Source organism: Protomyctophum parallelum (assembly GCF_964188405.1).
Source record: "Protomyctophum parallelum genome assembly, chromosome: 22".
NCBI lineage: Eukaryota > Metazoa > Chordata > Actinopteri > Myctophiformes > Myctophidae > Protomyctophum > Protomyctophum parallelum.
The window spans coordinates 24,280,692-24,305,223 of NC_139714.1; the positions used below are offsets into that span (position 1 = coordinate 24,280,692).

The window sequence follows — 24,532 nt, forward strand, 5'->3', positions numbered from 1 at the left end:
GCAACAGGGCTCTATCAGAGAGAGAGAGAGAGAGAGAGAGAGAGAGAGAGAGAGGAAGACATTCCAGGCAGATCTTCATAAGTACTGTACGGTTATGCCTACATGTTTGACATTACTTGCAATCTCCCTTGAGGCGAGGGGTGGTGCAGGGGGGGGGGGGGGGGGGGGGTGAGGAGCATTGAATGATGCAGAATTGAAGGAGTGGCTAAACAGAGCCCAGAGGAGATTAACGACTAAACGACTTGCAGGAATTCACATGTAGCCACTGTATAAGTGCAAGTGGGGGCCTACTGTATACCGTCTGAATGTCAAAGACACTGAATCAATCAACAGTTCTGATGGGGCACAGCCGGCGTATATTAGAACTTTGCGACCTTGTCGACTCCATTGACCGATTGCACCATGGCACCATTGAGTGCAGCACTCTGGCGCCGGTGCCAACAGAATGCACGAAAAAGGCAGCGAGGAAGACCCCGCGAACCGGCCGCGCGAACCGGAGGTAGTAATCAGTTTAATACCTAAACTCGAAGTTTCTCGAGATTTCTCGAGTCTGGCATAGATTGTGTTAAAAATTGGCAAACGGGAGGGTGGATCTGAACTGTAGATGTGAGCAGTGGAAAATAACCAATTTACACCACAAGCTCAACACTGCGTCACAATACATCATTTATTGGGTGAACTAGTTCCTTTTTAAGTGGTTAAAGAGTAATACCACTCATTACTCATTGAAATATGTCTTTAATATAACTTAAGAGTTGTGTGGAAATAGCATTAGCTGCTGATGCCACTCGCTCTGCGTTGCGGCGTTCAGAGTATGGGTTTGTATGCCGTTCAGACTCCCGGTCGTCAGTAGGTGCAAATGTAGGACAGGCCGCTTCGCACCAGGCAAATAAAGTCCCCCGCTTCTGTTTACTGTACTCTGCAGGTCAAATAGTACACGTTGTGGCACACAGGTGAAACAAGGCCATGATGACAGCTAAATCTTTGTTACCACAACAGTGGTAGGTACTGGCCTATTTATAAATGGAGCCTTGCCCAGAAGGGTGCGACTTGGCTGTCAACACTTGGCGACTGCTTATTGTTCCGTCTCCGTGAGGTTATCGTTTAGGCTTATTGTTGCGTTCCGTAAGGTCTCTCCGTGACAATCACACGAGGCAAGAGAAAGCAACGTTGTGATCATGCGTGTGGCCGCTCGTAGGCGGAAATAGTTCATAGTTGATTAAGTTTCTTTACAGTAATCGGTTCCAAACCTGAGACGCCACAAGGAAATGAATGGTAGTGATTGATGATCAAACGCAAACAAGCTAAACCTGTATTAAGACAGGTTACCGCCTCATTGACAAGGAGATTGTGGCTTTTTTAACGTGACAGCGAGTGTACAGTACACACGCTATCGGGTGGGGACGGACAACACCTTCTCAACATCACCAATGTACACCACAAATTATATTAACCCATTCTGACCTGAGATCAGATTCATACGAGGTTTCCACTGGACACACACTGGTCTGATGAACCCATTCTGACCTGAGATCAGATTCTAAAAAATGTCAGTCGTTCTTCGATTTTTCAAAAATAGCAGACCTACAAGCTCGTATCGCGCCACTCGGTGGCGCGATATGAGCTTGTAGATCTGCTATGACAGTTATCTGAGAGGAGTCAAGAGGACAGAAGTGTATTTATGATGGTATAGCATATGGAACTCCGTCATTTATGTTGCATGTGCAAATATGCAAAATAAATATAATCTGGGTATACACAAAAGATGAAGCCTCCTTGCTCTCCATCAAAATGCAGAAAACACGCACGCACACAGAATCAAAGTGGCTTGATAAAATCATCTTTGTTTAGTAGAGCGTATATCAAGGCTTCAGATCATTTAACACCACATTTTGATTCAATTGCACCCCTGGCCTGTTTCACTGCCATGTTTTCATTGCTACTCCTTCTTTGATGCATTTATCTTGTACGGTTCAGCAGTGGTGGAAAGTAAAGCAAGAACATTTACTTAAGTACTGTACTTAAGCACTATTTTGAGGTATTTGTACTTTTATTGCGTATTTCCAATACTTTTACTCATCTTGGATCCAAATATTGTACTTTTACTCCACTACATATATTTGAAAACGTTAGTTAATAGTTACTATAGTTACTTTGAAGATCTTGATCATTATAACAAAACACACATTAACCACTTCAGCCCTATATACATTTCGGCCATTTGAAAATAGCCGATCTACAAGCTCTCAATGCGTCGCGATGTGACACATTGTGAGCTTGTAGATCGGCCATTTTCAAAAGATTTGTATACATTTAAAAAACTTGAAATGGGACATTCTTCCGTTCTAGGAGTACGTTTACTTTGACACGTAACAGAGTATTTCTATATTGCAGTATTTATTGATACTTTTACTTAAGTAAACCATGTGAGTACTTTCCCCCCCCCCCCCACTACAGCAGCTCAGGTTATCCATTCCATACAGATGTGAGACGTGTATCCCCGATACTCTTTGTGACACTTATCCGGATAATTAACGTCTGATTGGGTTCCACCGTGCACAATCCACAGAGTCGGTGCCTTAAACCTGTTACCCTCATCAGTCCGTCAGCGTGCAACCACCCGTATGAAATATGCTGAGCTTCATTTGTGTTTGGCTTCGATCCAAATCAGGTCCCTGAAGGAACCTTTCGGCCGAAGGCCTCCTATCCAACCAAACAGGGGTTTTGGGTGCACAACACCACCGTACAACATATCCGTTTTGATAAGACGTTTGAAAACAACCCTCTTTTATTCGACACCAATGGTGTAGTGCTGCTCAAATGTGAATCTCGAATCACGATTATCTTTTCTTTTTCCTTGAAAATGTTTCTTGTCTTTAGTCTGTATAGTTGCTGAACATTACTACATTCAAAATGTGGCACCTGGAGCCAACTACTGTGACTTATGAAAAGACAACATCAAAGTGCTTGCCAATGTTGTCTACTCGCTTTACTTTTTAATATTTTTTACAAGGCTTTGCCTCTTTAGAATGTGTCTATTGTTTTTAAATGTGAAGCATCATGAGTTGTGGAGAACGGTATTAATACAACCAATGCGATTAATCATGCAGCACCTGGTATACGTATTTTCTTTTAATATTCCTCAATCCTCAGTGACTTCTACTTTCATTATCGGCAAGCACTTGTTATGATTTCAAATGGCACACATCTCCGTTTGCCATGATGAAACTCTTCAAATAGCACACTCGAGCGACAAAGAAAACAGACGGAGGAGTGTGCTGCGTCTGCTCATGAATATTTATAAAGACGGATAAGAATTGAGCGAGAGAGTGGGGGGGGAAGTGAAAGTGTGGGGTTTTATTATGTAATTATTCCATTCTAATGAATACAAACAGACAGGCTCTAATGCAGAGTGGTCTGGATGGCTGACTCACAGAAGATTCCCAGCAGTGATCACCAAACACAAACACAGGAATGTCCAGCAAACATGTCGCGTGCATGCACACACACACAAATAATGCATCACTTTCTACTAGTTTCTACCGTGGGAGTACAGACTAAAATATGTGTGTTTGTGTGAACAGTGTGGTTAGTATTTGGAATGCGTTTGCTACTCTCACGTTGAGAAGATGTCAGATCGCCAAGTACAACAAGTCCCCACGAGATCCACAACACAATCCACACATGTGTGTCTCTGTCTTTGCGAAATTTTCAAAACGGGGAGGCATGAAAATTATTTCCCCGCCGTGTGGCACAGACAGCTATTAGCGCAAAACCCTGCAGCAAACTACTACAAGCTGTGTCAAATTGCCTTCGCATCACGCCACGCATCACGGTGATGCACAAATGTGGAAAATGTACCGAAAGAAATTGAGGTGAAGGCTTAACATGCTCAGGGGGAGACAGTTCTCTTGAGGTTGATGGAACAATGGAATGACACATGGGTCAGCCTAGGACTAGACTATTCTGTTTGACGTCATGTTTGTGCCTGCAGAGAAAACAGTCAAAGTGCATTTGGTTAAATATTTACACAGCCTACACTACATGATGTAGTATGTATCAAAGTCCACAATCACAAACACCAGAGGGAGCTCCACAGATGACGTTCATTCAACCAAGATTTGGCACGAACAAGGGTTTCAATTTGTTCTCCTGCTGTGCCACCAAAATGGGGAATGCCCTACCCAACAGCCGTTGAAGAAGTGTGAATCCCTAGTACCCTCTTTCAAAACGACCCTAAAGAATTCTAAACCGGCCCCAGTAAAAAAAAGTCAACCTGGTTTCATCCTTTTAGCAGACCTTGTATTGTACTGCACTTCCCCTCTGCCTGTCCATAGGCCCGTCACAAACTCACAATTATTTCTTTCTTTCTTTCTTTCTATCTACGATTATAATAGTACCCCCTAGGCTAGGGTACGGCATCAGCCATCTACGAACATGTTCGTACTCCCCCCCCCGTATAATCCTTAAGTTGTCCTTTAAGTAAATGTACTTAGTTTCTTTACACCACTGCCTGCTACTGATATTTCTGAGTCCACAGCCGTTTTGTATTGAAGGAAGGAAGAAGGAAGAAGAAAAGAAAGCCTTGAGGGGAAGGGGACGCAGGACGGGTTATCTCCAATTCCCGAGTCATGCTCCACAAGTCAAGGCCCGAGGGCAGCACAGGTTTTGCATGACTGTGCCTTTTATTTTGGGCCAAGCAATGCAGGGGAACATTCTTCTCGCTCTCAGGAACAATCTACAACCGAACTCCTTAATAGACATAACTAAGGAGCGCTGACCTAGATGCATGACCCGGGGCACTGAATGTACTGTACACTGTACCAAGTTCAGGACAATAGCACTGTTTCATATTATTCAGACTTTGGGAGGTTTTGCTGACAGATGGCATGCTTTATTTACGCCGATTAAAAAAAAGACGCTCGTCCTTCTCAATCGTCATGGCGGAACGATGCTTTGGTTTGCGCACCTTGCCACATTTACAATGTTAACGTTGACATTAACGTTCAGATTTCAAATATAAAGTGCTCATCTCCGGGGGCCGCGGATGTTAGAATTTTGCACGGGCGGGTTATTGGAGTTAACTGAGATAATCAAAATTCGAAATGAATTAGATTAATTAACACAATTAATCCATGCTTGGCTGACCCGCCCCATACATCCCATAATCCCATTGACTAGCCCTATCTGGATGGGGGGAAAACAAACACAAGTGGGTTATTGCTGCCATAAAAGGCTGCACAATGTACACAGGCAGCGGCTCAAATCACATAGCACGACAACGGGGTGAGAGACAGAGACACCATCCTGCCAAAACCTACATACATACATACATACATACATACATACATACGTATGTTAAATGTATGTATCCGACATTCATCTTTCCTTTCCCACGACAACATACAGAAAAACATGGCATATTTTGGTGATTAATCATGATTAATACATTTTTAACCCTTTTACTGCTGCCATTTATTGAGAAATTAGGACCTAATTCATGCCAGCATTTTTTTAATTTGAGCTCTTATTTTGAAAAGCCACATTTTGCCTCAACCGGAAGTGAGCTTATCCCTGCCAGCTTTACGTTGCCAAGACAACCTTTGTTTACATGATCGAATCATGCCGGTACATTTTAGCACTCCACAACGTCGGCTCGTGCCGTCAAAGAAACGCTGTTTTGACCAAAAATGCCATCTGGGACAAGGAATAGGAGATACAGGCGATTGAAAGAAACGGATAGAATGGATTCTTATGGCGACGGTGAATTAATATGAACGATCCAGTGCAGTGCTAACAACATTGCTAGCTAACCGGCTAACGTGAGTAGCATTATGGCTTGATCAATCATATTCACTATAAAAGCGCAATTGCCGAAGGGCTTCGGCAATGGCAGCAAGCGTTAATATCAAATTAATGCTTCAATTGCCGAAGGGCTTCGGCAATGGCAGGAAGACGGTTAAGCTGTGATTAATCAGATTAAAACGTTTAATCATTTTCACAGCCCCGAAAAAAAGCCATTATATTAGGACAGTATCGTGTGTCATGTGCTAATGATGCTTTGGCAAATGTCATTATAAACAACTGGATAGCGCTCGATAGCGTTGATAAAGAATTCCTACTGTAGCTTTAATCCATTTAGGGTGGGAAACCCCTTGGTGTTTTAAACACTATGTTATCATTTAGCTATTGAAAAATAGCAGATCTACAAGCTCGTAGCGCGCCACCGAGTGGCGCGCTACGAGCTTGTAGGTCTGCTTTTTTTTTTTTTTTTTTTTATCGTAAAAATGTGGCGCAAATCTTTGAATATATATCCTTTCAAAGTGAATGTTTTTAACTCAGGTCTACATATCGGAAGGAAAGCGTGCGTGAGAGAGTGTGTGTGTGTGTGTGTTTGTGTGTGTGGGGCATTAGTTGTTGAACCTCACGGCAGAGGCTTTTTAGAGGAACAGTACGACACTGTGTGTGTCCCCTATGCATCATCACCATGTCTCACTGTGACTGATCCGGTGATCTGATCCCTCAAGGCAGGGAAATGGATGGCCAAGTTCACCTTGTCAGGGTCCACCTTAACAAGGGCTGACGTTTACCCCCCCCCCCCCCCCCCCCCCCCCGACATTCCCCTACCGACATGAACAAAACCATGTGCCACGGCCCATTACGTGGCCGCTGGGTGTTTTATGACGTGCTGAGAGAGACCCCAGGACGACGTGCCCCTCACACGGAAAGGGGCCTACCTGCTAACTACCGCACGATGCTGTGGCGCGCAACCAGACACAAACACCGCTTCCACATTCTTTCCCTTCGTCTTCTTCTTCTTCCCCGTCTGGAATTCCCCCAACTTTCACAGAGGGACTATTGGGACTTTTTTTCTTTTTTTTTTAAGGCATTAAGTCACCCCATGAAACTGTTCCAGTGGCTCTTGTAAACAATCTGGGGACAAGTCCAATAAGTCAAGCAAACAAAAATGCTCTTGGGAAATGGGACGTATTGTGTTGCTCCTGCCCTTTGGGAAGCCACATTTTATAAAAACGCACTTGTTTCAATTAAACAGAGTTTAACATTCGTGCAGTTTAACCAATAAGTAAAAAGAAGTAGGGTGGTCCAAATAGCTATTTGCTTACCTAAGTCTGTGATAAAATCCCTGTGGTATTTGCTCTGATGATGTGACCTTCTTTGGGAGAAGGTTTTAAGAGCAAATGAAACACAGGCTCCACCCAATGCCAATTTTCCTTCCACGATCCTTTCTAGTCTACAGATGTGAATTAACAACATCAAAGTCAGCCTAGTGTGGCTCGAGACAAGCAAGTGTTTGCTTCACAGCGACGTCATTAGGCCTGCTACCATAACCGAAATACAAGCTCCATTATTTATCTCAAGGTCTACGAGCATATATAGATCTGCTATTTTCGAGATAGGGACACTAGAGTTCATATGTGGATCGTGTTGTGAAAAGGGCTACTGGCTATTAGGCAGAGAAATTTACAGCAGTGAGAAGTCCCCCGATACCGAATTCATTTCACACAAGGCCATGGCTGCGAGTCTAGCTTGTACAGGGACTGTTTTGAGAGCTGGTGGTGATGAAAACATACATTTTGTGAAAGGCTACTTTATCAAAACTCTGTCAAAACCCATACATTCTCCACAGGGCTCTGAGGAGGCCAGAGGGGGAAGTATTGTAGTTCAATTGCATACCACAGTCGCTCCATCTGCTACTTTGCTATTCACTCACAGTATGTTACAACACAGTCTACATTCAGCTCTACAACATAAAGTGATTCCACAGAGAATTTAGGTACAAATACCACAAGGTTATTTCAGTTGAAAGCACCCTGCAATGAATGTTGCAGTCAGAACATTAGCGTTCTTCTCATTATTCAGGTCATTTAAACTTTAAAACATCTTAGACATATTTTTTTTAAGAAAGAAAGTGGTGCCTAGAGCCTTCAATCAAAGTTTGCATATATATTTAACGTGGTTGCATTCACACCTGCAGTGATCTGCACTCTGGTGCGCTTTGAAGCGAAGTGAAATCCCAGTGGTTTTTTTTGGGTTGAATTAAAATGCGTCCGTTTGCACCAGAATTCCAATGAGCTTTCACATCTGCAAAAACGAAGCAGCCACTTTCCGACAATACGCATTACGCAGCAGGATTCATTGTAATCGCAGGAAAGCATCCTGGTGTGAATGCGACATATAAGTGTATGACCGTAGACATGCCGTTTACATTTCCGTCTAATGAAGTATTGAATCAATCAGTCATAGCGCAAAGCGTCTATGGCGTAGTAGGTGGTGTGCCCCGGTCTCCCCCCTCCTAGCTGTGCCTGTGCTCGGCTCCCACAGTGTCAGTTCGTATGCCATCATCAGGTGCCTGTCTGACCTCGTGTCTGACCATGCTGGTCTGTGACTGCGGGAGGCCTCCCAAAGTTCACTTTCTGTAACCTTCCCGTTCTACCCCAGATTTGAACCCAGCGGGTCTCCTATACGCAAGTGCTGACTTTTCTTTACTTTTTTATTTTATTTACCACTGAGCTAATAGAATAGAGCCTGCCTGATTGCTCATGGGAAAACACATCATTTGGGGGGAAATCTTTCTTCCATTTCTTAGCACATTACAGATCAATAACCATGCACTGATATAGAAACATTTCAGAAAACTGTCAGGATTTAGTATTTGTAGAATCGTCGTCATGCCTAAATGGATTAATGGGGGGGGGGGGGGAATTCAGCTGATGCCCTCTTCGCCCTGCATGTGACTTGTTACCATCATCAGGCAGGCCGTTTAGAGCAGGGCTTTCTCAACCTTTTTTTTTGGCAAATTAATGGCTGGAAAATGGAAATTGAGAGTTTTCATAGTAGTACACATACAGTAGTACACGCACAAACCTTCCTTAATGATTATATCTGGTTTCAGTATTTATTCATGATGTATTTTCTCTATTATTAAGGTTATCGTAGCGGTCAATTTTTATTGACCGGGGGTCACGAGACATGGCCAAAGCATTTCCGGGGGTCCCCAGCCAAAAACGTTGAATAATAATAGCCCATGGAATGGTGAATGCACCCCCACCACTATTGTGTCAAGTGGGTCTAAGATGGACCCAGCCGACCCAATAGTGGTTGTGGATGGTGGATGGTAGTCCCTGGGTCAAAACCAGTTGAAAGCCCCCGTGCTAATGGGCAGAGCCTTGGCAGTGCAGCGCTGAACCTTCCAGTGAACCTTTCAGTGACACTGCTGATGAATGGCCAGAGTGTTCTGGAAGAGTCCAGTCCAGCAGCCTTCATCAGGGAGATCCAGTCCTCAACATGAAACAACGTTCACGCTCTCCTCTGGCTCAGTGTCTGACCACCAGTGGTGGGGGAAAAGTATGTTTTACTTACAGTAAGTAAAAGTATCAAATATACTGCAATACGGAAGTACTCCGTTGCAAGTTTAAAAGTCCGGAATTCAAAATGCACTTGACGTAAGTGTAGAGAAGTGTAGAGAAGTGTAGAGGAGTATTGGCATCAAAATGTACTAACTTGCACCATTTCAGGTTTGCAAATATTTTGAAAATAGCAGATCTACATGCTCACAATGTGTCGCATTGTGAGCATGCAGATCGGCTATTTTCAAATAGCCAAAATGTAATATACGGCTGAAGTGGTTACTGTATGTTTTGTAATAATCAAAGTCTACAAAGTAACTAGTAACTAAAGTTTTCAAATAAATGTAGTGAAAGTACAATATTTGCCACTGAGATGTAAGTGGGGTAGAAGTAAAAGCACTAGAAGTCTCCTTTTATTCTTTGTTTGCTCTTTTTCTTTTGCACTCTTTAGCCTATCGTTTTGCTATTGTTGCCGTTTGTTGTCATCTATGCTGCTGCATTGTCTGAATGGAAGCCAAACCAAAATACCGCTATTGTGCTGAATATAACGTTTTTTTCAAATGGAAATATCCTAAAAAAACGGGGTCACATTGTAATCTTGGACATTCAATGTTCTTTTTCCACAAATGAGTCTTGAAAAATGGGGGTCGTCTTATAATCGGCACAATACGGTAATTTGTAATTATGTACCTGTACACAAGATAGACAATAAAGTACAACCTTGAACCTTGAACTGGAAATTACGTACAAATAGTACAAATACCTCAAAATTGTACTTTACACCAGCGGTCCTCAACATAAAACAAAGATCACGCTGCTCCTCTGGCCGAGTGTCAGACCACCACCTCATAACTCACGGAGAGCTGTCCCCGAACACAATGAGAAGCATAAATGAGGTCTGGACCTCATAACTCACAGAGGGCCGTCCCCCCCAAAGCACAATGAGAAGCATAAATGAGGTCTGGAACAGGACGTGTTCAGTGGGGAAACGTGGAACGGACGCAACCACGCACGTCTTGGGTGGGGTGACATGCGGTCAAAGAGACCACAGACACACTGTGTGTCTGAGAAAAAAACGGTTAACTGTTAAGTAAGTACCCAACAACTCAAAACCCATCCCTAAGTAATCACTGTGACAGGCTGGGACGTGTGGAGTGCTTGTTTTTTGGTTCACGTGACAACCTGTTCCGTCCACCACAACTTGCCATAGTTGCAATCTTGGACATGCGTGACTCTTTAACGCGCGAGGCCATCGGCTTCTCACCACCGACAATCGGGGCACCTCGCAAACCCTCATGGCCTCTTTGCCAGTGCAACCATCCTCGTTTTCAACCAATTTGAATATTCATGTATATTGTAAAATGATGCACATACTGTACATACTGTACGCAGGATGTTGAGTGGAACCAAAAAATTAACGCTTCTCAAAACAACCGGTTGGAAATCACTTGGAATCAGTGGTTCCCAAGCTTTTCAACCCGTGACCCGAAACAGAAATTCAATATTCGCCAGGGACCCTCACCCAAACTATAGAGAAAACAGCAGATCTCCTTCGTTGTGAGCTTCTAGATCGGCTATTTTCACGACTTCTTATTCGTTCCAATTCATGGAATTTCTTAAAAAGTTTAGCTTTTTTGGGGAATGTATTTTTTAAATGTTTTGAAATAATAATAATGAAAATCCAAATGTAGGAAACAAACACTAAGGCGACCCACAAACGGGTCCCGACCCACTGTTTGGGAAACAAGTCGTCTCTCGAGACAGACTGTCGAATTCAAGGAAAAGAGGGCGCCGTTTTTCCTTTATTTTTTTGACGATGGGTTCTCAGATTGGGGAAACAGTGACTTAGACTTAAGACACATCCGAGGGAGTGAGAGGGGAGGAAGAAAAGGAAGAAAGGAGACACCTTCGTGGAATGTGGGAGGCGGCACTGATTGGACGCTACGCAGACCCGAGTGTTTGCTCCAGTTAAGTATGTATGAAGCCATTATCAGCCATTATTGCCCCAACAGTCCAGAAAGAAGATTGGGTTTCCCCCCCCGTTTGCTCTGCAATGCCACTCAACTCAAGTCAACAGCCATTGTGCTGTGCGGAGCACGCGGGAAGATAATCCCAGTGTACCCTATTCACATCTGTGAGGACTTTTCATTCGTATAATAATAGGGTAGGATACAGATATATACAGTATGTGTGGAAAAATGGCAACTCTATAGGTTTACCGGTAATTGTGTAAATTTCTCAGTGCGAAGATAATAGCTGGGGGGGACTGGACAGACACGCATTCATCTCCATATTTGGGCAAAATCTCCAGATTTGGGAGGGACACATAAGACTGTAGGGCGACTGTGGCTCAGGAGGTAGAGCAGGTCATCCAATGATCCATGGGTCGGCGGTTCGAATCCCGGCTCCTCCTGTCTACATGTCGAGGTGTCCTTGGGGAAATTAAGACACTGAACCCCAAATTGCTCCCGATGTGCTGGTTGGTATACCTTGCATGGCTTCCGCCAAAATCAGTGTATGAATGGGTGAATGTAATGCACAATCTATGTACCGTAAAGCGCCTTGGATAAAGGCTCTATATAAATGCACCATTTACCATAAGTACAAACGGACATACACTCTTCGATAAAGCCCCGGCCTTCTCTGCCATCATGTTTAGAAAGCTTGAGCCTGTTGTAAAAAGCTAGAAATAATCCTACAGACACAAAGTGACATCCACCAGAGAGTGGTCCGTCAGAATGCACTGAGGCGAGTAGTAGTGCTAGATTGGATGGGCTGGAGGGAAGGAGGGGAGCGCTCGTTTTGCTTCACGCTCAACTGAATAAAGAATCCTTTTTACGTGCATGATGTTTTATGGCACCGGAAAACACGGCGGATTTCGACGAGATAAGTGTCGTCCAAGTTGGCAAGCCACGGTGCCAGTGGCGTGCACAGATAGACACTAGGGGGTGCTAGAGCACCCCCTGCCCTTTTGGCAATGTGCTCAAAAAAAAGAAAGAAATGACCATGGCGACATTCAAATCTTGATAAAAAACGATAGATTAGAGATCCATTTACAGTAGAGAAGCTTCCAGGGCATTGCAAATATATCTGGTTCCATTATACTTCAAGTACTGTAAATACAATGTACATACAGTATAGGAGCGTCCTCCACTCGTGATGACATCACTGTGGAATTCTATTCTGCTACAGTACATGTAGGGGGGGGGGGTCGGTCACCTTTTCAAAATGTCTCATTTAAACTAAAGGCATTTCTATATATTAATTATTTAATTACATAATAGGCAACAAAGTCTTATGCACACCTGTATGCTCCGAGGCGGGTGCGTAGGCAGGGCTCAATGTATTAAAAAAGATGCACATAAAGTGCACAAAGACCCGCACATCAAAGACTGAATGACCGTGAGATGCCTGAAGAAGGGCTTTGACCCAAACGTTGCCAATAAAGTTCATATTGCAGGTGCAGACGGTGTATTTGTGCACTTCATGTGCATTTTTCTATATAATTACATAAAAAATAAACTAAATTTGTTTCACAATTACAGTATATAATTGTGAGACTTGGAAATTAATCAAAACATCCAATTTGTCAGGTGTTGCACCTTGCCCTTGTCCCCTCAGCATTATACAGGGATTAATTACCAGAACCGTGTACAACCCATCTCTCCATCAGGCTCACAAAGGCACACGAAACTCTGAGAACATTAGCCTACATAACTATTTTAGATAGTAATAATCATTGCTATAGTGTTCAGTAACAGTCAAAGCTCTTAGGTCCGGGTAGCAATGTTATGGGGTGACCCCTGTTACTGAATTAACAAGACCCATAATCATTTGGTTCCCATTTTCGAACTATAACGTAGGCCTGTGAAGTGTGATATCCGATTCTGAAACTGATAGGGCAGTGTTGATGATTTTGAGGGGCGCTAGCCCCTCCTATATTCAGATTTTCGTCTTACACAAATATAAAATTCCCATTGACGATGAATCGAGAATTTACGTCATGTAGGACGAGCAAATCTGCTATTTCTGTCCTACACAAAATTCCCGTTGACAATGAATGGAGTCTCAGCAAATAGACATGTTGCGTCATGATGATGTACGATGATATGATGCGCCCCTCACTTCACACGCGTGTGATTTCTTTTTAGTTTTTTTATTGTTATGTAGGAAAAGGTCCTTATGCACACTTGTGCACTAGCTAAGTTACAAAAAGAAACACTTTGGTACACTAAGGGCCTTAGTGTATCAAGCTGGGTGTATTGAAATTAAACATCACACTCGTGTGAAGTGAGTGGCGCCTGATAAAGGTTTGTTTAAAGTGCTTTCAACAAACATTAAAAGTCCATAGACTTAGATGCCATACTCTGTGTTGGTTTAAAGTGCTCTAAACAAACATTTAAAGTACACAGACGTGGCTGCCATTATGACGCAATTCCGAAAGCCAGACGTTGGATGGGGATCAAAAAGCTTGAGAAATCACTGCCGTAGCATGACTGACGATCTTCACATGATTACAAATTAAGAAACTGAAATGTCTCTTTGTAGGTCAAAGATAGGAAAACTGCTTTGACGTCACCGCAGCGTTCCAAATCAACTACATTTTTTAACACAATCAGCTTGTCTATGGGCACGATCAAACATATCTGGCAGTGCACAGACAGCACTAAACCCAAAGTGCTGAAACCTAGCATTACTAGTCTGGCTTGTGCCAAGTTCTAAAGCTCTGCCTCTGGCATGACCACGAGCTAATAGTAGGATGCAGAGTGCCAAACTGAGACCGCTGTAGTGTCCTACGGTCCTAATGGGAACACGACAGTAATGTAATGTTGCTCCGGTGGGTTAGCAGCTATAATCAAAGAATTGGCGAGTGCATATATACTGAGTCTTTGAAGCCGAACACCATTTTCATGCCAAGTTGCCAACATCGTTTCTCAAAACGCATGCAAGCAAAGGTGTGTGCTATAGCAGCACATAGATGTCGTCCAATCCATGTTGGTTGGTAATACTGTGTCTCTAATGGTGATAAAATAAATAAACAAACAGCCACCACATGATATCATGTGGCATGGCAGCATTCGTGCATTGATCAAAAGTAAAATCCTGGATTTGATAGTGCTCGTAGGACATTAAATAATTCAGTAATGACAGCCCTCAGCCCCCAGTTTCCTTCCCTCTCTCGTCTCACACCACAAGTTTTCATTTGTAAAAGCACACTTCCTGAAGACAAACTGCTGCAGACAGTTTTATGATTTCTGACATATTATATTGATCACTGTGGTCTTCAGTTTGTGCTTGTGTGTGTTCCGTTCATCAGTAAAAATGAACAGGTCTTGGGTGGATGGTGACTCACCTCATTGGATGGCAAGCTGACAACACCTGTTGATCGGCGCTTCTCCCTCAACTTTCTCTTCTCGATCTGGCCCTTGCCCTTCCTGGCGCTGGGACCACCAGTGTTCTTCTTCTCCTTGCCTTTGCCGGGCGATGGGCTCTCCTTGTCGCTGTCATTCGTGCAGACAGGAGGAGCAGGAGTGCTAGTGCAGGCGTCCTGGGAAGCAGAAGGAGCCACTTTGTCCACCTGTTGTTGTTGTTGCTGCTGTGGTGGTGTTTTCTTCAGGTTAGCTCCAGCACCCACAGCCTCCTGTTGGTCCCTCAGCCCGGCCCTGACTGCAGGGACAGGGTGGTGGGCCTCTTCCTCGGGTCTCTTCAGGGCCGAGGAGGAGGCTGAGCGGGTTATGGGGGGCAAGGAGGAGGAGGAGGACGACATGCAGTTAACTGCGGGAGGACCACCGGGAGGACCCCCGTTGTTGTTGTTATTGTTGCTGAGCTCCGCGCTGCTGCGTGCTGGTGCTGCTTCAATGGTTTTGTTGGCGTTGTTCGTCCCCCCGTGGGACACTCCTCCACCGCCACCGGCGACGTTACCTGTGCACGCGCCGGTGGCCGCGGCTATGTCCCCGAGCATTTTGGCCCTCATTTTCTCCCGTTTAGCCTTCCACTCCTCCAAAAAGTCCGTCGTTGCGTTCGACTTAAATCCAGTTGCCATGATATTCCCCCCCGTCCTGTCCTGTCCGTCAGCGAGTCCCTCTGTCTCTCTGCTACTATTCAACAGGCACGCACAAGTTTGTTAGGCGGGGGAAAAAAGAAAGGGAAAAAAAGTGGGGGACGCGCTTCTGTTCTTGATGGCGATGTTGAACTTTATCCACTGACAACGTGTTGTCTTGTCGACCAAATAATGAGCCCACATCACATTCCTTAAAGTGGTTAATCCTTCCGAAGCTACGGACACAGGTAGAAGAAAAGTCAGACAATCCCTTAAAAACGTAAACTTTATCAAGACACTTTCAAACTGCGCATTTGAGTTACTTTAGCGCTTTGACAGTATAGCACGATATTTAGGTTTTGTTGTCGTTTAGCAAGGTTTTTTTGCAAATGCCATTCAATAGACTTTGTCCTGGCTTCTTTGCAATTTAATTTGCTGTTTATTGTTGTAATTTGCAATTTGTTTAACTTTCAAAGTATACAGGAGTCAGGACTCATCTCTCTCTCTCTCTCTCTCTGTGTGTGAGTGTGTGTGTGTGTGTCACAGTGTGTGTGTGTGTGTGTGTGTGTGTGTGTGTGTGTGTGTGTGTGTGTGTGTGTGTCTCGACTCACCAATAGTTGTGTCAGTGTCTCAGGTGTGTGCGTGTGTGTGACCACAGACAGACAGTCCGCTGTTACCGAGTCGTGCTGCTCTGACTGACACACACACACTTCAACCTACTGGGAAGTGGAAGTGCACTCTGTCTCTGTCCCTCGGCACGCGGGCTCCCTCCTCCGAGCATGTACGAGTACTTCCGAATTAAACCGAGATTAGAAAGCAGGCAAGGTGGAAAAAGTAATAAAGTACATTTACTTAAGTTAAGTAGGCCTACTGTACTTGTAACTTAAGTACAATTTTGAAGCATTTGTAGGCCCACTTTACTGGAGCATTTGATTTCCAATTTCCAATGCTTTTCTACTCCACCGACTGAATACAAGCGGCCAAAATTAGTTTTCTTCGACATGGCTGGCATATCTCCCTTAGAGATAGGGTGAGAAGTTCAGTCACACGAGAGAGACTCGGAGTAGAGTCGCTGCTTCTTCGCCTGGAAAGGAGCCAACTTAGTCGTTTGGGCATCTGGTTAGGATGCCGTCTCCCTATAGGGAGGTCCTCGAAGCACGTCTGCACAGACCATAGATAGAGTATTAAAAGGGGGAGGAGACCCCCGGGGCCTAAAGGCTATGGACCAGAGCTAGAAGTCCAAATAGAAAAAGTGCCCCTCGGGGCGCAGGTCTCCATCAGGGCAGGGCAGGTTGTGGCCTCCTGTTGGCGCTATAATAGGCCAATGTGAAAAGGGTGCCATTTATTCTTATGCCTTGGATGGCAATTGGATGATTTGAGGCATTTTGTTCCAAAAATGTGTTTTGCAAAAATCCACCTGTTGGTGGCGCTACAACAGGCCAATGTGAAAAGGGTGGGATATATTCCTCAGCCTATAGAAAAGTCTGTGAACATTTTCACGTAAATTGCACGCTGCGTTCATGATTTGAGGCTTTTTGTTCAAAGCGGTACCACTCCAAGGCCTCCTGGTGGCTCTATAACAGGCTGTTCTGGAAGATTTGGGGCAGAGGTTGGCATCTAGGCTAGGGAGTGTGTGTGCAAAGTTTGGCATCGACCGGGTTAACAGTGCCGGAGATTAGCTGGTATCAGACGGATGGACACACACACGGACGGACGGATGTGGTGAAGCGGTCCTTTAAGTAGGCTAAATAAGTTAAGAACGTGAGTTCTTTTTCCACCACTGGACTCGTCTGGTATTCGTAGGAAACCGTAGAATAGGTGGGTACGAGGTGAGCTTCTTTGCATACTGTACAGTTATTTAATTGTGCCAATGTGCCATCGTCATCCACTTTTATCCTATAGTGTCTTATGGCAACATTGGTTGGGTTTCTCTCAGCATTCCCTATTTCCCTTCATGATTGGTTGTTGATTGAGCTAGCTGGTCTCCCACGCATATCCCACAGACTGTCATGACTCCCCCCAGAGACTCCAATCATATACCACTGTTTTCTGCGAGACTGACATATTTGATATTTCATTTTAAATAGATACTGACTGTACGTATTAAAGGTTTTATGACATTAATTTTCATTTATTTTTATTTTTATTTTTTATTTTAGGTTTTATGACCTCAATTACACCCAAAAAACCTGAACTTTGAACATTCAGTGGATTTTCTGTGGTCTGAAGTTATCTTTGGGGTTTTTTGGGCCTTTTGAGCTACAATGAAAACAGGCAACACAGTGAAACAGTGACATCTGCTGGCAAATCCCATTGACATATATGGGATTTGCAGTAAGTGATGTCACTTACTGCCGGCAAATCAGAGCACCTGTTTGAGCCAGAAAACCCCAGATCACAGAAAATCTACTGAATGTTAAAAGTTCATGTTTTTGGGTGCAATTGAGATTAGAAAACTTAAAAAAAACAAGAACAATTCCAAAACCTTTTTTTTAATGTCACAATCCCTTTAACTGAAAGTCTCTGCCAGTCTTGTCCATGGCCACTACTGTGTAGTGTAGTAACTCTAGTGAGTCTAGTCTATTATCATACAGATTAGCCAGGGATCCAGGAGGGTATTCGTGGTGTGGTGTGGGCTGGTAGGCTGCTCTGCAATTATTGTGTAAAGTATTTGGAAAATAAGTAGGCCTACATAGAGTAGAGGAGTAGAAGTAAAAAGGGGGGTTTATGTTGAACTGATAACAGGAGTCAAATTGCAGTGCCAGAGGGGGGTGTGTGTGTGTGTGTGTGTGTGTGTGTGTGTGTGTGTGTGTGTGTGTGTGTGTGTGTGTGTGTGTGTGTGTGTGTGTGTGTGTGTGTGTGTGTGTGTGTGTGTGTTGGGGGGGCGGGGCAGGTGTTCACTCCCAGGCATTGGGCTATTATCTCAGCATGTACCATCCCTGCCCAAGATAATGAGAAAACGTAGGGTAGAGACAGGGAGTGAGGCGCCTTTCCTAAAAATAACTCCTGATCTATGGACTGAGGTCACACTGCTACATATTTAGCATATTTCAGTCTGCCTCTGGAAAGAAAGAATAAGGAAAAAAAATACAAGGGGGCACAAAGGTTGTCGCTGAGTTTTTCCCTCCATGCCGACAAACTCTGCATGTACGGTATACTTCTTTTGTATGCACAGCGTTGATTTTGGCAGCAAAATTTGGATTTTAGTTTTAGTCATATAGTCTTTGGAATAAAACTTAATTTAGTTTTAGTCACATTTTAGTCACCTGGAATGTTTTAGTGTTAGTCTAGTAGTTTTAGTTTAGTTGACTTTCTTTTGCAGTCGACAAGTGTAATATGCTTGTCTTTTACTTATAGGCCTACTGGATGTCTTGTCCACTAGTCCCCTCCCTAACATTTTAGTTTAGTTATAATGTGTTGACGAAATTGTCAATACTGTATATAGTCTTAGTTTTAGTTGTCATAGCTTTCCAATTCCAATTAGTTTTCCTCTGTGAGAAAAGGTAGTCGACGAACATTTTTCGTCATAGGCTATTAGTCAACGAAATCAACACTGAACTAAAGTTCAAGTTGGCTTTTCCATAACACAATTCATGAATTCAACAGGGAGGTGTAATTGTCCTCACTGCCCTTTTTGAGTGTTCTACAGGCTTATGTCAGATAATGTAGACCCCCCCCCCCTCTCTGGAAGCTTTATTGTATTTCCTAATAATAATAATTTGTGACACAGAACACTTGAGGTTAAGAAACAACACATAATAGCCTTGAACCTTGGCGTAAACAGACCTCCATCCTGCATGGCAGGACGGAAGTCAAAAAGCTGAACAACAGAGCTCAGTGTGACACACTTCCTACTCCAAAGAGTGAGAGCGAAAGAAAACAAGAGTAGATTGAGGTCTTCAGAGGGATAGGAAATAACTTAAGAGTTTCAAGGACTATATACCGGTAGTCTAATTTATATCTGCACCATCGTGTAGAGTAGATGAAGTGCAAATTAACCTCTTGGGCACTGGGCAGGGATGTTATTCCAAAACCACTCAGAAGACACCACCATACATATGCACTATAGGGCATTTTTACAAAAAGTATTTATATAAATTATTCTAAGCCTAGAATACAGCCATCCAGGATCTTTTAAATAACCGCTCAACGGTTATTTAAAAGGGTATTTATTATGTAGTATATGTCATATAATTAAATATCCAGAATTTTACAGAATCAAAAGGTTTTATGGTCATGATTCACCAGAATCCTGGAGGGATGGATTCTATAGGTTTAAAATCATTAATATAAATATCTTTGTAAATCTCTATGGGTGGAATGAATGGCGGATTTTTCAGTGGAACCAGAAAACCACGCCCACTGCTAGGCCCTATATATAGCTCGCTTGAATCCTGGCTGATCAGGTATCGATCTGGACTTCATTGTGGAGAGAAAGAAGCGTCTTTGCTCTGTGCGTCCATCACTCTACCAGTGGTTGTCTAGGATCCCGACCCGAAATTAATCTGTATTTGGCCGTGGTGGCCCACCTGAAAGTATTCCGTGCCAGGGACCCCATGCACACAAGATTTGTGTTCTTAAAATGTTTAAGAAATATTCAATATTTTTCACATTTCTTCAAGCTTTTCTGAAAATAGCAGACCTACAAGCTCCCCCCAACCACCCCGCCGCCCCCTCTGTTGCTCTACCCAACCGAGCTTGTAGATCTGCTATTTTCACTAGATTGGGTCCCAGCCAGGGAGACATCACATTTGTCTCTCTTGGATCACAGGGCTAAAAAGTTTGGGAACCACTGCTCTGCCCAACTAATTTGTTTTTTTTTCTTTATTCTTCCTATGCCCTCCAACGACTAGTGCCCATGCCATCTGCAGGGTGCCATCTGGTGACGATGGCGTGATGGTGGGTGATCGAGTGGGTGGGCTCGCCTGCCTGCTGCGGGCCGCACTGTTGTCGAGTCAGCTGCACTGCTATTGTTTGGATTTCCTGTGTTGTCTCCATGTCAGCATGCATACAAACAAGGTTTCTGAGTACAGCATACGTTGCTTGTACAGGAGGTATTGGAGGAGCAATGTTCAAACTTGTTTTATAGCAAGATGGCTGTATTAAAGTGTCTGAAGTTTGTATAAAACTCCATCAGGGAACAAAAGTGAGAGTGCAGTATTGGAGTGGTAACACTCCTACCGTTCTCTTAGCAACAGCCGTGCGTGTGTGTGTGTGTGTGTGTGTGCACCAAAATACCATTCACCTATCTTTTAAGCACCCAGTGCTTTGATCACAGCTGTCTAATGTCTTCTGCCTTCCTCTCTATAGTTCAACTAAATGCCTCGATTGGAAAATATATTGTGTGGCACGTTTTCACTGACAAACTAAGTACTGACGTTTGTTGTTTGGAGCAGAGGGGTTTTGCTCAGACAGCGTGTCTAATTCTCGTGTGTGTGGCTATGTGTTCGGGTGTCTGTAATTGGGGATTTGGTTAGGGGCGGCAAGTATCTGTATTCACCCCACAAAAACACACAACTGCTGCAGAATAGATGCCTGGTGTGTGCATGACATCATCATCATCATACGACGTTATGGATTATGCCTACTGAGTGGCAAAAAACTACTTTTTGGCCTTGACAGCCCATAGCCTATATCCAAACAGGAAATATGATTGCATTAAACGACATTAAACGACGTTAAACTCACTTTGCCACTTAATTGGCCACTTTCGCTCTATATGGTTGAATGGATCATATTCGGAGGAGAACACAAAAAGTGGGAAGAGAAGTGGGGTGGGTGCGTGCATGCCTGCGTGCGTGCATGCATGTGTTTACAAAGGGCTGTACATAGCCAGGCATGGCGGAATTGTTGACATTACCAAAGATGTGTCCTCCTCTGTTTTACAAAAATAATCCTGTGTGAAACCGGAAATGTTTAAATGCAATGACCCACATGTATTTTCAAACACAGCAATTATACCGGATGTCATTGTGATTGATCATTGAGGAGAACAGCAGAGAGGTTTTCCTAATGGACGTTGGCTGTGCTTTTGATTCAGGTTTGGAGGGAGCTTTCCTTACTAAACAAGTAAAATACCAACCAGTCCATTAGTACAAGCCATTATACATCCACAGGCGGCGGTGGTCAGAGGCATCGACATAATGTAACATCAAGATGGACTCGAGAGTGCATCATTTTCCACGAACATCAGATTAAATAAATTTAACCTTTGGTTAAATCTCTCAAATCTTGGTTATTTTCTGAACAAGTTATCTCAATAATCAGTCATACATAGCCTACAAGTCACGTACACATTGTGTTCACATCACATAGGAAATGCAAAACCACAAAAGGCCTCAAGTGCGCACACACAACAGTCATTTCAACCAGTCAACATCATGTTCCTTCTTTAGGAAAATCAAGAGATAATATTATTTTTTTTAACAATATATTTATTGCATTTTTTTTTTTTTTTAACAAACAGACAATACAACAAAACAATACATAATACATCAGACAATACAATTACTTAAAGGTATATTCAGTGATTTCACTCAAAAAACCTTATAGGTTTCGTTTTTGGCTGTGGGACCCAGCCTTTCGTCCAATCAGGACAGAGAGTCAAAAACGAAACCTAAGGTTTTTTGACCCCCAGGGGTTAACTGGGGACAGGGAGGAACTCCTTATATGGTCAGCACCAGGGTTGGGAAGTACATTTTAAAATGTGTAATCTGGATTACAGTAACGGGGGTGTTGTAACGGGGGTTACATGAGGATTACATTCTCCCCTTCCCCTCATTCATTTTACAAACAAGTTATAAATTATTATAACACCAAACGGAATGGATTGGAGTTGAGCGCAGCGCGCACCTCTCTGACTCTGTGTAAAATCCTCACAGTGGAGGCTGCTGCTGGCGGTGTTGCCAATTTGCGAGCAGCAACCAGGTCTATGAAAACAAGCCCAAAAGAAGCGACTATAAAAGGCCACACGAGCACTTCAAAGCTATATATATCGTCCATTAAACAATGTGCATATTTATATATGTTGGCTATTTGAAAATAGACGATCTACAAGCTCACAACCGTTCTACCATTATTTACAAGCAACTTCAGAAAAATAAGCCCAATGTGGCTTATAATAATCAGACCAGGCAACACTGCAGAGATACTAGATAGGAGAGCATATGATATATTGGATTAGGGATAAATAATGTGTAGCGCAGTCTTCTCTTTTAGGTAAAATACAATGAGGCTTTTTATTTAAAGAGTAGCCTACGGGGTATAAATATAATTGTATAGGGCTGAGTTATTTGTAGACTATATAAATTAGTCTTTACTGTCTAGTCAATGTTTTAAACTCATGCCATGCATGTCTATATAAATGAGTGTCAGCCAGGAATGTCAAAAAGAGTTTTTATTTGCCACTTTGACCACACATGGATGAAGTTGTTGGTTGTCAAAGTTGTTGGTTGTCAAAGTTGTTGGTTGTTGTCAATCAAACAATCAAAATGGTTCTGTAGGTCAAGATGCATTTTTCTTATGATCTGTTATAAGTTGACACAATGACTCTACAGTAATGTAACTGTTCAGAGGTCAAATTCTTAATGAAATGACCTTAACCATATTTCAGTTGTCCTTATCTTAATTTCATAGGCTCAACATTCTTGTCTATCAATGGTAAAACTTGTATTATCTAATTAAATTGAGTTTTACTTAAAAGTAATCGAAAAGTTACTGAAAGTAACTTGTAGTTACTTTTTAAATGGAGTAATCGGGATTACGTTACTGACTACATTTTTTAGCAAGTAACTTGTAACTGTAGGGGATTCCTTTTTAAAAGTAACCCTCCCAACCCTGACGACAGGTCACTGTTATAGTCCTATTGCAGTACCATTCATTACAATAATGTCCTCAATATGCATACTGCTCCACAACCTGTTCATGTTTAGCATTGTTTGCCCTGTCCAGCAAATACTGGACAGGGCGTGACCTTAACTATCGGAACAAGCTGTTTTGTAAGACTTTGTCAGCGCATAGTTGTTTATCTATTGTTGCCTTCTAAAGGGTATTTCATGGGATTGACTGGAATTACCACACAGTACAAAAAGTAAATAACAAACAAACAAAATAAAAACAGAAAACACCTCTGACTTGTTTGCCTTTATTTGTGACTGCACAACCATTATTTATGCTAAGTTTACATGCAATTATTCAACACATTCATCAAAAAAATCATCAAAAAATCATCATGCAACACTTATGTAGATGTGTTGATAATTATCAGCCTCTATTTAATCAGATTGTTTATGGATACTGTCGACACTAAACAAAGGTATATGGTATGTGTATACGCACAGTACAGTTTGTTTGTACTCATTGAAAATAAAGTAGTGATTTACATAGCTGTGTGTATGGGACAGTAGCCTATAATGTGTGGTGATGATGATGATGATGGATCATTTGCAATTGCTTGGTCTATAGTTTTACTTAGTACTATAAGTTAAAATGATATGGTTTGTGATCAATAAGGCCTACATGCTTGAGAGTGAGAAACCTGTCCTTGTTCATCATGTTCTTCTCCATGAACAATCCTGTTGGATTTTACAGTATAATATGTTATTGAATCTCCACCACTTTACACCTACGCATGGTATCTGCACATTTATGAAGATGAAGATTTCATGAAGACGGCAGATCTACAAGCTCAGACCTGAACCCTTACCCGATGCAAACAATGTCACTACTTTGAACTAACACCATAATTATGCTCTTGCAAGACCGACTAAACTATGACCTACTACTCACTAATTATACCATTCTAAAATATGTTCAAGTCTATTCTCACTGTTTCTCTCCAGTGTGAATTCGCTTGTGTGTTTTAAGGCTGGACATGTGAGAGAAGTGTTGTCCACACTGATCACATCCATAGGGTTTCTCTCCTGTGTGAATTCTCTGGTGTGATTTAAGGTGGGACATTCTAGAGAAGTGTTGTCCACACTGATCACATCCATAGGGTTTCTCTCCTGTGTGAATTCTCTGGTGTGATTTAAGGTGGGACATTCTAGAGAAGTGTTGTCCACACAGATCACATCCATAGGGTTTCTCTCCAGTGTGGATTTTCTGGTGTGTTTTAAGGCTGGAC

At 42.9% G+C, this 24,532-nt stretch overlaps 1 protein-coding gene across 1 annotated transcript in view; it reads right to left on the reverse strand.

The window, feature by feature from the left end:
* The window catches only part of pawr (PRKC, apoptosis, WT1, regulator), a 92,374-nt gene extending 76,488 nt beyond the window's left edge, over positions 1-15,886 (reverse strand). The window contains exon 1 of the mRNA XM_083794601.1: positions 14,722-15,886. Coding sequence (XP_083650727.1) covers positions 14,722-15,411 — 690 coding nt within the window. The 5' untranslated portion in view covers positions 15,412-15,886. The remainder of the gene's footprint in view (positions 1-14,721) is intronic.
* Between the last annotated feature and the right edge of the window lie 8,646 nt (positions 15,887-24,532).